This window comes from Cupressus sempervirens, chromosome 4 (assembly GCF_028749045.1).
Source record: "Cupressus sempervirens isolate cs-2001-9-10 chromosome 4, ASM2874904v1, whole genome shotgun sequence".
NCBI classification, from domain to species: domain Eukaryota; kingdom Viridiplantae; phylum Streptophyta; class Pinopsida; order Cupressales; family Cupressaceae; genus Cupressus; species Cupressus sempervirens.
The window spans coordinates 52,437,396-52,450,952 of NC_143121.1; the positions used below are offsets into that span (position 1 = coordinate 52,437,396).

General features: G+C 37.5%; 1 protein-coding gene across 3 annotated transcripts in view; it reads right to left on the reverse strand.

The window, feature by feature from the left end:
• Window positions 1–13,557, reverse strand: part of LOC149559894 (GTP-binding protein Era-like protein) — a 215,048-nt gene that overhangs the window by 72,434 nt on the left and 129,057 nt on the right. For all 3 annotated transcript variants that reach the window (XM_089824353.1, XM_089824352.1, XM_089824354.1), the window contains exons 6-7: window positions 10,841–10,939; window positions 10,415–10,516 (exon numbers count right to left, since the gene is read on the reverse strand). In XM_089824353.1, the coding sequence (XP_089680479.1) occupies window positions 10,415–10,516; window positions 10,841–10,939 (201 nt within the window). The remainder of the gene's footprint in view (window positions 1–10,414; window positions 10,517–10,840; window positions 10,940–13,557) is intronic.

Sequence of the window (13,557 nt, forward strand, 5' to 3'; positions counted from 1 at the left end):
AATTATTATATTCAAATTTGGGGACATGACATTGAAGAGATGTAGGGAACATTGAATCTCCCTCAACCCTAAAAAGTTTGTCTTTTGTGTAACAGAAGGCAAGTTGTTGGGTCACATAGTGTCTCAGGAAGGCATCAAAATTAACCCTAACCACGTCAAAGCTATATAGCAGCTCAACATACCAGCAAACAAAATTGGAGTTAAATCATTCTTTGGTCAGGTAAATTTCTTAAGGCGTTTTGTTCCTAATTTTTCTAAAACTACAACATGCATAATAGACATGATGAAGGGCAGTCAGAATTTTAAGTGGAGTGACTCTGGAAGAAAGGCCTTCAATGAAATCAAAACTACTATAGCTCATGCCCCTGTCCTAGTTCATCTAGATTATACCAAAGAGTTTATTTTATATTGCTACACATCAACCCATACATTGCCTGCGATACTCATGCAAGAAAACAAGAAAGGCATCCAAGCACCTATTGCTTTTATGAGCACACCTCTCAAGGAACATGAACTGAGGTACTCCCAAAAGGAGAAACATGCCTATTCTATGGTCAGAGCCCTTAAGAACTTCAGATTCTATGTTCTACATTCATATTCAATCATTGATGTTCCTAATTCAGCAGTCAAGAGTATCTTAAGTCAGCAAGAAATAGGACGCAAATCCAGAGGAGCCTAGATAGCCAAAGTCCAAGAGTCTGACATTGAGCTAAAACCTACGAAGTTGAAAGTGGCAATGGTTTCTACAAAGCAATTATAGAAAATCCAAAGGTAAGCGAAGAGGAACAATTCTCAAGAGTCCTAATGGTAAGCCTCCAAGACCCTTGGTTTTAAAATATTGCTTATTTCCTCACTTATGGAGAATGCCCCAATGGACTGACCTATAAGCAGAGAAGTGATGCAGAGTGCTCACACCAAAAGCCTAGTGAGACCACAAACTACAGCACCTTAAGGTAACTCTACCTTGTCAACTCCTTCTAGAGCCCTCTAAGACTCCTTTCAAGAACCTATCAAAAGGTTTTCAACTTCTATCCAATCTTCCAACCTTCAAAGCAACTTTTCCCCTTTAGTGACTCTAGGGATCAACAATGGGAAAATGGGCTAAAACTAGGAAATGACCTTAAACCTATTCCTTGGACCAAACTACCACTTGGAACATTCCAAGGGACACTCAAGGATTAGACTTCTATAGTTATTTGGCTTCCCTAACTCCTGCTATACAAACTTGCTCTTAATAGGCCTAATTCCCTTGTAGCCTTTTTTGCTGGTTTTAGGGCAGTAACTTGGACTTTTCCCACAGAACTTGGTAAACAAACTAGGGTTTCAGATACCCTTTTAGAAGTTCCTTCGATCCCCCAAACATCAACTCACCAACCTAATTGGCCAAATCAAGCATGGTATACCTAGTAATGAACAAAGATGGGTACTTAGGTATAGTTTGTTGTTGCAAAAGGTCCTACCTCACTTATTTCACCAAGAAATGACCACTAACCAAGTTCTATGGCCTCATTCCAAGTCCTACCCACGAAATCAACACATTCTTGACTAAATATATTGCCATATTCAACCTAGGGCACGTTCATGGACCCTTGAATCACCTAAGCAAAATACACCACTTTGGAATCTTAAAGAACATGCCCTAACCTTACAAATTTCAGAAGGCCATGAAAAAACAACCGTGGAATTGCAGGTTAGGACCACATCTTCCTTGAAACCCTTTATTTAATGGTTTGTAAACCTCCTTGCAATAAAACTGATGTAACTAGCTTCAAACTAAACCAATCAAAATGAAATCAAGTGCACTGTAATCTAGACTCAAAAACCTACAAATTCATGGAACTAGATTTGGTCTCCCAATCAGTATAGTTCCGTACAAGAGAGAAATGCTCAGAAAATCTGTATATTTCTTACGAAAAACTTGTTGAGCGTTCACCACCTTACACCTCTAACTTCACAGAGGGTATTAGCATCCAAATACATCCTTTTCAACTGATACTTGGGTGGTTGGAGTAGTTACAAGACTAGTTGTAACATTTCTGCAAAACTTGTCAAAACTGACAAAAAGTTGTGATATTGCTATCAGGATTTAACTGTGTGATTTTTTAGTCAAACTCATCGACCCATGTTTCATGAGTAGTAATTCAACATGAATCCATCTCTCATGAGAATAAATGGAACACTTAGCACTCATCGGATCTAGGTGATGCTCACAGGGGTGAAGATCGGGACTTCCCGGGAGGTCACGCATCCCAGTACTACTCCAGCCTGACTTGTCGTGGTAATTATTTCCTACTTGACAAAAAGTTGTCAGCAACTTTTCTTGCAAAATGCAATTTTTCAACTATTGCTTCATAGAACTTAATCACCTAGACATTTGCAACACTTAGGACCTTCATAGGGTGTAATGACTCATAAAACACACCTAAAGTCAGTTTATTAGCTAAAACAACCAAAAAGCAAGATCCTTAGGACTAAGTGAACTTAGGCTTATATAGGTACCTTAAGTTCCTTTACCTCACAAACGGATCAACCTTACTACAATAAGCAAAAAGCCATCATATTAATGAGGTGGATCATCACCTCATGTTGTTCCATCACAAGCCTCCTTCAAGTGGATTGGCAACCTCATTATGTCACCTAGGTGCCCTATACCAAGAAGAGATCTTAAGATCAAGTCTACTAAGTATGTCATTTATGATGATCAATTGTACAAAAGGGCGATTGATGGCACATTCCTGAGATGTATAGATAAGCCTCAGCAAAAGGGCTTGCTTAAAGCATTCCATGATGAAGCTTGTGGTGAGCATTACTCTTCTACAGTCACAACATATAAAATTTTGAGGAAATGTTATTACTAGCTAGGTATGTTTAAGGATGCCTAGAAATGGTAGCCCAATGTGAAAAGTGCAAATTGTTTGCTAGCAAACCTCAATTGGCTGCCTTGCCTATAAGACCAATAGTCATAGAGGACCCCTTTCAGCAATGGGGAATTGATTTTATTGGGTCAGTTAACCCTCTTCATCTATAGGACATTTATGCATCATCACTGCTACAGATTACTTTACTCTATGGGTAGAAGCCAAGCCTATTAAAAAAACCACCTCTCAAGTTGTTTGTGAATTCATTACAGGAAATATCCTCGTAAGATTTGGTGTCCCATTGAAGTTGGTTATGGACAATGCTACATATTTTTCTTCAGCGGAAATTGTTGAATTCTACTATGATAACAATATCCACCTCAGTCATTCTTCATATTATTTCTCTAAGGTAAATGGTCAAGCAAAATCAAGCAACAAAAATTTGGTCAATATCATGAGAAAGCTTGTCTCTGACAACCAGAAGGACTGGCACAAGAGGCTACATGAAGCTCTTTGGGCAAATAGAGTAACACCTAAGACGGCCATTGGTATTTCCCCATTTGAGCTAGTACATGGAGTTGAGGCCAATCTTCCCCTTCCCTTGGAATTATCAGTCTGCAACTTGCAAAAAACAATTGAAGATCCTGTATTACAGACTGCTCTGGAAAAGCGAATAATGTACCTAACCAAGCTGGAAGAGGAGCATGAAAAGTTGGTTGACCACATTAGAGAACACCAAAAGCATCTGAAGAGCTTCTTTGACAAAAGAGCAAGGCTGAGAAAATTAGTAGAAAATGCTCTGTTCCTACTATGGGATAAGAGACATGAACCCAAAGGTATGCATCACAAATTTGACTCGCTTTGGAAAGGTCCTTTCAGAATAGTGAGAGTAAATCGAAACAACTCCTTCATACTAGCCTATCCCACTGGTGAAGTTCAGCCAATTTCCTACAGAGGCTACGACCTAAAGTTATATCAGCCTGGCAATTGAAAGCAGGTAACCCCTGCAATTAGAGTTAGCTTAGATTGTTTTCCTTTCCGCCTCGTGCGCTAGTTTAGTTTTATGCTTTCCTAGTGCAATTTCCTTTATGTTCTGTGTTTTGCTTTGTTGTTGTCCCCCTAAGGTTTGTCGTTTCGGCTTTATGAAACCAAAGATGCTATAGGTCCCTTCTTAGACATGTGCATCTCTAAGTCTCTAGTCAGAGCCAGTTGTTGCCAAATTTCAGTCCCTCCATTTTAAAGCTTCTAGCTTGGTCAGTTTTCATTGCATATATGTTTGAGTCCTTGTCTAGGTATCCCCTAAGTGGCTCCCATCTCATCAAGCATCCTTGACGCTTGCCTTTTGTGTCTTTTAGGGTTTTCCTTGCTTTGCTTCCCTCGACACCTCTATGCAGGATTCTTGCTTTTTCCTTGCATCAAGGTCTTAGGTAATCTAGGTTTGGGTGGGTTTCCGTCTGAGTGTTTTCCCAAAGAGAAGGAAGCCTATTTTGACTCTGCAATTAACTCCTAAAGCTAGCGTGGTGTTCCTTTCGGATTCCGGCCAGTGCTATCGAATCCTCGTTGCTAGCGCATTTCATCGGTTAGCATCCCGAAGAACAAAGTATGTTGACATCTCTAGGTGCATTTAAAGGTTAATTAATGATGAGAGGATTAGAAGAACAAGGATCCACAACCATAGAACTCTCACAGTACCAATCCGAGGTCGAAGTCTATTTTTGTCTAGAGGAATGAACTTCCATCAAGCTGAGTGCTTGCCCCTTGGAAGCGAATGTCTTCGAGTTCATTTCCAAAGCAATGTTAGGAAAATGAGAGAAATACTTCTAATTGTTCAAATCCCCGGAAAGCATATGCTTCGATGATACTTTCCGTCTAAAAGAAATTACGAAGCCTCTATATAAAATGTGGAAATACTAAATACGGATGCAAGGACATTCTTTGGAAAAACCACAAAGTTGTTTCCAATGGAATAATTCATGAAGTGAAAACCCGAATAAAGTAATCCAAGCCCTCAAAGCGGAAAGTTCATTTTGCGGCTTCTCTAAGGAATGAGATAAAATACAAAGGAAAGCGTAGCAAAAAAGAAAGCAATAGGTTAGCCAAGGCACTGAAGAAGTATTGCTCATGATGCAATCCTAAATCAAAGGAAAACACAAGCTTACGAAAAGATAAGTTTATGCTTCCTTCAATGCACATAAAGAATTGTGGTGCAAAGTTGCAAACCCTTGTTCCAGTTTCCGAAGTTTAAAGTGTAGCTTTCGTTAAAGCCAAAACCAATCAATTCGGTAACTGAATAATCTTGCTACTATAGGAGATTTAAGTAAATTTTATGTTCATCGGATTTATGAATCATGATATGGGTAGAAATAAAATGTTTTAAAGAGTCATTAGTCTATCTGGTTTATTGCAAATCCAAACATTACGACCGTTAGTTGAGTTATTTTGTGTGGCGCCAACATTCGAATTTTCGAGTTTATATGATCGGATTTTCCCCAAACGGAGCTCTTCATGTCGTAACGGCTATTTTATCAAAGTAATTTGTCTTCTCTGACAAAGTATAACGTAATGGCAATCAAAGAAGCAAGGTATAATCGCCTGATTGGATTGGAGTGTGAATTGAAGAACTTTTCTGAGACTTCCATCAAATTTTACGACCTGGGTGATCTACACAAAAGACTCAATACCCAGCCCATCCATCCAATTACTTAGAAATTGAAACAAAGTGAATTAGTTGAGGTTGTTGGGTTCCCCATGGCCATGTAAGTGCTAGAATTGGTAAAGGAATGTATTGAAGATACAATCCAAAGACAAAGCAGATATTGTTGCATGCTCAATCTATTCTACTTTCCGTGAACAAGGAATTGACGCAATCTGCATTCGGAATCTTAGGTAAAGGAAGAGTATAGCGACATCAATTTTCCTTCCTTTGCATCAATGTTCAATGAGAAGAAAACTCTAAGGAGAGAAGACATGCAGAGAACATGGTTCCAAACTCCTCATAGCAAAAAGAGTAAGATGCCAAGGACTCTTTTTAGAACTAACCTAAAGAGGGAAGTCGTTGATATCTTGGCACTTTTGCTAAGATTAAAGGGAAAGGAGGATATCCTAGATTTCATTGAGCATCACTTCTACTTAGTCCAAGCCATTTGTACTGAGGGACTACAAATCGAGTGGGCTCAAATTATCTGTGAAGAGCTTGCCTCCTAGCTAAATTCGGCAAAGGCATTCACGTAGCTCTTTGTCTTCATATTTGATATATGCCTTAGCCACACATCATCTTTGGCCTGGTCTTCCCAGTATTGAAGACTACGATGAAAACACCAAGGTGTGTGAATTCTACCCTCACCTATAATTGCAAAGGAGTTTTGAGGCGTATGTAAAGGTAAATGACGCCTTCACAATGAGCTCGTGTCGGGAATTGCAAGGGTGCCTTAAGTGGAGATTTTCACCAAAATCCATATCAGCGATCAGCTAGTTCAGGATTTATTTCATCCAATTTCCATCTTTCTCCTACCTGAAGATTGGTGCATTTGATGGCTTCCACAAGAGGCTCCCCAAATATCCTGAAGATAAGGTAGTTCTTGTTGAATTGTGTAGGCAAATACTAGAGGTAAACACCTTATGTTCCAATGTGAAGAAAATAGTCGGGATTCCTTTTCCAATAGTAGTTGGAACCTATTCATGTTCCTCAAGATCTAATGCCCGGAATTTAGTTAAAGCTTTTGAGAGCAGGATTAAATTGATTGATTATGAGGTGATAAGACCCCAGTATGACCCCATTAACTTTGTAAAATATCGTTTGAAGCTAGGGTACCCTTATTGGCATGTTCTGGATATTGAAGACTACTAGGTAAGGTGTTATGATGAATACCAAACTAGAGAAAGGTACTGGTCCAGATTGACAATAGATGAAATTAAGTTGTATAATGACATTGTTGATGTTAGTGATCTTACAGATGATAGCTCCTACATGCATCCCTCAACTTACAAGCAAATCAAGAACACTCCTATAGTGTCAACTCTGCCTAAAGATCTTGTTATCGACACAATGGAAGTCCTGATGTGCAGTATCATCAAGAGGACGAATAAATGGGTGGAGAGTACCAAAGCAAGGAAGAAGAGAACTGGAACTACAAGTTCTACTGGTAGAGTAGTTTTTGGAACAGCCCAGTCTACTATTGTACATCAACATCAACCGGACCAGCACAATCTGTTGGTGGAGGAGACCAACCTCCTAAGAAGAATGTTCAAATTACTCCAACCTATGGTGGAGGATCTCTGCCAGATATGAGAAAGGTTGGAGATGAAGAGAAAGACAAAGAAAGGGAAAAGGAGAAGGAGAAATTAGTAGCCAAACCCTCCTCCCATGTGCAAGTCATCAACCTTGATGGTAACAATAACCCTCCGGATGACCAAGAGCAGGAAGCATCCCAGCAAGGTGACACTCTAGCTCTCTTTGTTACCAAGGTAACTGCCTTCCCTACTGCTAGCCAAAGAAAAGTAACACCACCAGTTGCGAGGAAGCTTTTTGATCCTACAGCCTTGCAGTCAGCAATCAATATCCTTTCAACGAATCATGGTTAGAAGAGACTACCAATCGAAAGAAGAGAAGATGTGAGGAAAGTGCTCCATCTAAGGACATTATTGTACAAGCAACTTCAGCCCAGACAACATCAAAGCAGGCGAAGAAGCAAAAGACTACAGCAACATTGGCCACGAATTCTTCTGCTGGTCACATGCTAGTACAAATTGCAGAACCTCAAAAGGAGGGAAAATTTCATGAACTAACTCCCAATGATTTCCAGATTAGATCGGATGACATAGGCATTCTAGCGCACGATTCTATGGTCAACATCTGAAAATCAACAAATGTGAAGATTGAGGATAGACTGAAGGAGTTAAGGTCTAAAAAGAGGTACTCAAAGCCTCAAACAAGGAGTTGATGGATTACATCAGAGTTGCACTTGGAAGTACCTCTACAAGCACATTCGACCCAAGTACAAAGAAGAACAAGAATTTGCTACTTAAGTTACAACAGGAGAGGCAATTTGCTCAAATTAGTCATGCCTGGATTGATGAAATAAAGACCCAATGTCCCCCTCTCATTAAGAACCTTGGGAATCTGTTGTTAGACACTAGCCGATTGAGAGAAGTAGTGTCAAGCCACCAGACTTCAATGCACAAAGCATCAGAGAGCCTAACAGAGCAATTGGCCATGTTGCAGGAAGTGATTGACATGAAGACTAATGTTGCTTTGACCCATAGGATACTCAAATCAGGCCAAGAACCATTGCTTCATTGGAAGCAATCATTGGAATTTAAAATTGAGATCTCAGTGAAGTATGAGCATGAGCTGAAGGATGTATATGACTTAGTGAAGAAAGTAATGGACAAGATATTCGAACATTTAAAGGTTCTGCACACTAAATCATATGTCGCCAATAATGGTCAATTGGTAGACATCGAACGAATGAATACTAAGTTTCTGGCATTCGTTGAAGAGGCTACTAATCCATCAAACTTCCAAGTGGCAAAGATTCAGGAACTCTCAGCAGTGGATTGTGTTCTAAAGCATGCAGCGGAGAAGCTTCAATCAAAGATCTCCAAAGTTGAAGAATTAACAGAAATACATGATTATTAGCTGATTAGAGCTGACAACATTCCCATTATAAGTGTCCACAAGCTGAAGAGTGTAACTGATGCGATGAAGGCATACAGAGCCAAGGCCGTAACTCCAAAGAAAAAATAGATGCTCTAATAGAGGATTACACTCTCCCTACAAACATATGACAAGAGTCACCTCTCTCTCTATCTCTCTCACTTTCTGACATTGTAGCCATATTTGGCATTCTCCTCATAGGCTAAACTTTTGTAACAGGTGACTAGCCAGTCAATCCTATTTTTAGAATGATTCAAAGATGCTATGTTGAGTAATCATGAAATGTAACTAGCCATTTTTAAAAGGGCCTATAAATGTAACTTTTTAAGAAGTAAAGAGTATCGGCAAATTTTTGATGTGGGCAAACCCTTGTAGCTGGGACTATTGTGTGAGATTCAATGTCCATGTTTTGATTTTGTCGTTCATGTTAGTCTAGTTTTAGTTCTTGTATGGTGGTTGGAATGATATGTGTTGTTGGTGAAAATAGTGGGATTGTAAATGAACTGGGTTTTGTTTCTTTCTTTTTAGTGGTTATAAGCTTTATTTCCATTATTATTAGTATTATCTCATTTCCTCTATTTTATACAAGTTAGTTCATGTGTATCTTCATAGCTGTGTGGGAAGTTCAGAATTGGTTAATGCAAGCTGCTGAGTGAGAAGCAAAAGATTGTTGTGCAACCTCATTAACTTGTACAATCTAGGCATTACTTATTCAATCATTCTCTCTTTTCTTATACGGCATGCATTCTTAGTTAGTGTTCCATCATTGTATCTTGCATTCGGTAAGCAGGGTAGATTGCATTTAGAAGTTGGAAAACTGAAAATGACTCACATGCATTTATAGTTGTGGAGCTTTGTGAGTCAGCATCTCAAAACGGCCTGGTTTGTTTAAAGTCTTTTAGGCAGTCTGGTCATACCTCTTCTGCTCTCTGGTCAAGAGCATACCCCTAAATCTTGTTGATCACTAAAAACAACATTCATTGCAAATCTTTACATATAAGGAAGCTGTACCTTTTCAATTTAGGGGTCCTTAATAGAACACCTACATTAACCCATTTTGTTGCTAAGAACTCTGTCTTTCACTACATAGGGCACATTAAGAGTATGGGCACAAACCAAACCAAGGAAAACAAATTGTTAACCAACATATAGATATCTTAAATAAATCTATCTAGAGAAATGCCGAAAGATATCCATTATAAAATGATTAAAATTTAATTTACTACACCCAAAAATATTAATATTTTCTTATATTTTCATTTGTTTTTTTCACTCACTTATGTTTTTTATTTTGATTTCTAAGAAAATTGATTATTTCCTTGTATTTTCACCAAAGCTTATAATTATAGCAAATATTTTGTGTGGTGTTTATTAAATTATTTTGAAAGGTATATTTTGTTTATAATAGATATTTCAATTTTGACATCTAGCTGATTGTAAAATTTAACCTAAAAAGGTAGATGTTAACATTAACACACTCACACCATCCCACTCCACCCTTTCTGCCACTGTAGAATGCCTCTCAGCATTAATGAAAGTACTACTTTTATGAGATAAAGCAGTAAACATGCATTGCAATAAAAGTTGGACTAGACAGCACATTGTCCCTTCTATTCGATACTAAATGATCTCTAACAAGAGCACTTGGATGTGAGATAAAGAAAGCAAAAGGGCAGTTCACACACAAATTCTATCAATTGAATTAACTCAACTTAGGATGGAAAGTGTTGATTTGTAAACAGTACTAGAAAATGCAATTATAGATTGCTAGAAAACTTAATTGTAGTTGTGGCCGAAATAAAGTCATGGATAAGAATATTTTAAGTAGGCAGCATGTTTCGGTTATTATTGAAGTGCATAACTCATTTTTAATCACCATACAAAGTTCGAATTTCCTTACTTTCCCAATCAAAATGATCTTTTGAGCCTCCTTTTCAACGAGAATTTCAACCTCAATAAAATGCTTGGATGTTGGCCGAGCAATATACCTGACTACATTTACCTGCATTGGCCCAAGATAGGTAAGTGTTTACAAATAAAGCATTATAATTTATTAAAAAATGTTTTTGTTAGTCATTGACACTGAATTAGCATAAACTATTAAAACTTAAAAGCCATACTCATGGTTTACACTCGAGGTTCTTTTCCAAATAAAAGAGTTGCAAAGTAAACTGCTATGATTAAATAGCCATAAGCATGCTTTGCACTTGTAGAATTTTTCTGATTTTTTTCTGAATAAAAAATCTGCTGATTGATTGAAGTTAAACACCAAGAATTACTTGCATATTTCAGCATAAGATGTAACAAAAGCTCCAAAAGCACATACCTGGCAGGCATAAGGAATTTCTTGCCGATACTGCATGAAAATCTTTTCACGTACTATCTCCGCAACAAAGAACCTTTCTGGATGTTCGCTGATGATGTCCTAAAACCAAATGGAGAAATCAAAACTTTCAAAATTTTGAACACCAGACAGATGTCATGTATGCGTACTGCTTTAAAGACAATAAAAACACATCCACATTCTAACCTAAACTATGCCAATAAACAAAGAAATGTTCCACAACATCTAACACATTGAGAATCATTAGATGGTTAGTAATACATGAGATGCAATAATAAAGTATCTCTACTACTTTAAAAACAATAAAAACGCATCTACTATCTACACTTAACCAAACAATTAAACAAAGAAATTCACCACAGCATTTAACATCATCAGAAACATTGGAGGGCTAGAAACACCTGAGATGCAATGATCAATATGACTTTAGCAAATATCTCTTAACAAAAAAAATTATTTAACATGTTTAAACTTTATCACAAATGCAATTACCAAAAAGAAATCAGATAGAACATGCAAGCTAATTCACAAGACCCAATGCCTCTTGTACGAATGTAATACTTTCAAGATAACTAGTGATTTACTAAGGAATCGTAAGACAACAAAAATGATATTTCCCTAGAAAAATGATATTTCCAAAAAAAAAAACTTGCCCACATCCCGTATCCGCTTCCAAAATCTGCTGCGAAATCCGCATCCAAATCGGTAACTTATGTTTAGTGCATAAAATTCAGCTAGTGCTGCAGTACATACTTTGTTTACCATACAGGGTAAATAGTTTATTAATGCATTCAGGTAATACACAAGAACATGTAACACAGAAGTATTCATTTTATTATTCGCATGTATACAAAAGATACTACAATATTCGATATGATTGATTACAATGATGATCCAAAGTCCAATTCGAATAGTGTACATATACCTTTCCAAAGGGGTGTCTCAACTATCATGCACCCGTTCGGATACAATTCTACCCGTCGGCTACAATATAGATTTTACCGACAACACACTTTGAGATTTTGCCTTTTTTGGCAACAACGTATGAACTTCAATATCTTCACTTCCCTATTTAACAGTACCAAGGCAAGCTGATAGTCTAGGTTTTGACACATAACATCCCAGAGGCATAAATTTACTAATGTAAATATGCTCTGAGGGCAGGTCTTCTTTAACATCGATGGCAACAGTAAATACAAATCAAAATTTGAACACACACTAAACAGGGATGTACACATGAACAGAACAATAAACTATAAATTGACAATAGAAAGTGATGATATTCAAGATAACTTCAAGCTCGTACAAGCATTCAAAATATATGTCACCATATGTAGTGAGACGGGTCTCTTTGGTGGTCTAATCTCAAATAAGGTATCAAAGATGTTTACGAAAGCAATTTGTCAGCTTTATATATTGATTTAGAGCCTGCAACATGTAATGTCCCTATTTTGGAGGTAATTTGATTTAATTAATTTAATTAATTAAGTTGTCCAAAATAATGAATATTTTATGAGGATGACCAATTAATTATTTTAATTAAATAAATAAGTGGTATTACGTTAATTATTTATAAAATTATCAAATAAATAAATATTAAAAGGTAACTTTATATTTAATTAATTTAATAAAGTGACTAGAATTATGAAATATTTATAAAGTCACTTAATAAATAAAATAATGTTCTAGAAGTTTCTGGAGAAAGTGGAGAAAAAAGAATTAAATAGGCATCCTGGGCTTCACTCTCAGCATGCAGATTTGTTGTTGTTGATGTTGGTGTTTGAGGTGGGACCAAATTGGTCTTTAGATAGTTAGTTGATCTTTGGGGAACGGAGTCTCCCTTGGATTGGCATAACTAAGGGGGTGAGATATCCTCTGAAGGGTTGCTCTTTGGAAGTAACATTCAGTTGCTTCAAGCTGTGCTGATTTGGATTTCCAATTGTGATTACTTGGGTGAATTGTCAGTTATCTGATGCTTCTCCTTTCAGCTGGGGCTTTGTGATCAGAAGTTTGCTTCATTCACATCATTAGTTCGTAGAGGAAAGGGAGGCCAATGCTGTGTTGGTAGTTTTTGTAGGGTTCGATCCTTTCAAGCAGAGCCATATTCCAATTCGAAGCTCCCAGTATATGTAGCGATTTTGGTTGTAGATTCAGGCGCTGCAATCCTTCAGCCCAGGCGCCCATTTTTTTAATGCATTTTCATCATTGCTTGGAGGTTCAGAAATTTAATTAAAAATTCGCAGGGTTTACTTGAGATTTTTCGCAGCCCAAACCTGGAAGCCATTCCTTCCAGGCCTGCGTCAGCCATATAGGCATTTTCGGCAGGGTTAGAAAATTGCAAAAATATTGCAATTAAAATCGCAGCTATCTGTGGTATATGTGATTCACTTCCAGCTGTTTTGGTAGTTCCCAAGCAAGACAAAAAAATCACAGGGTCAAGCTTTATCATCAGGCTCTACGGCTCAGTAATAAATTCCAGACTTCTCCAAGCACTTGCAATTCAGTTACAGTCAGCACCCAGGCATTACGAAATCATTCTTCCAGGTTCTTGTATTTTTGCATTTGATAGAAAAAGGAGGAAATGATAGTTTTGATAAATGATTGTAAGATGAGCTTTGATATTGAATGACTAAAGTTTATGGTTCGGTTTGCATCCTTGTTAGCTGAAGTTATTTCATTGAATACATTTTCAGTTTGAC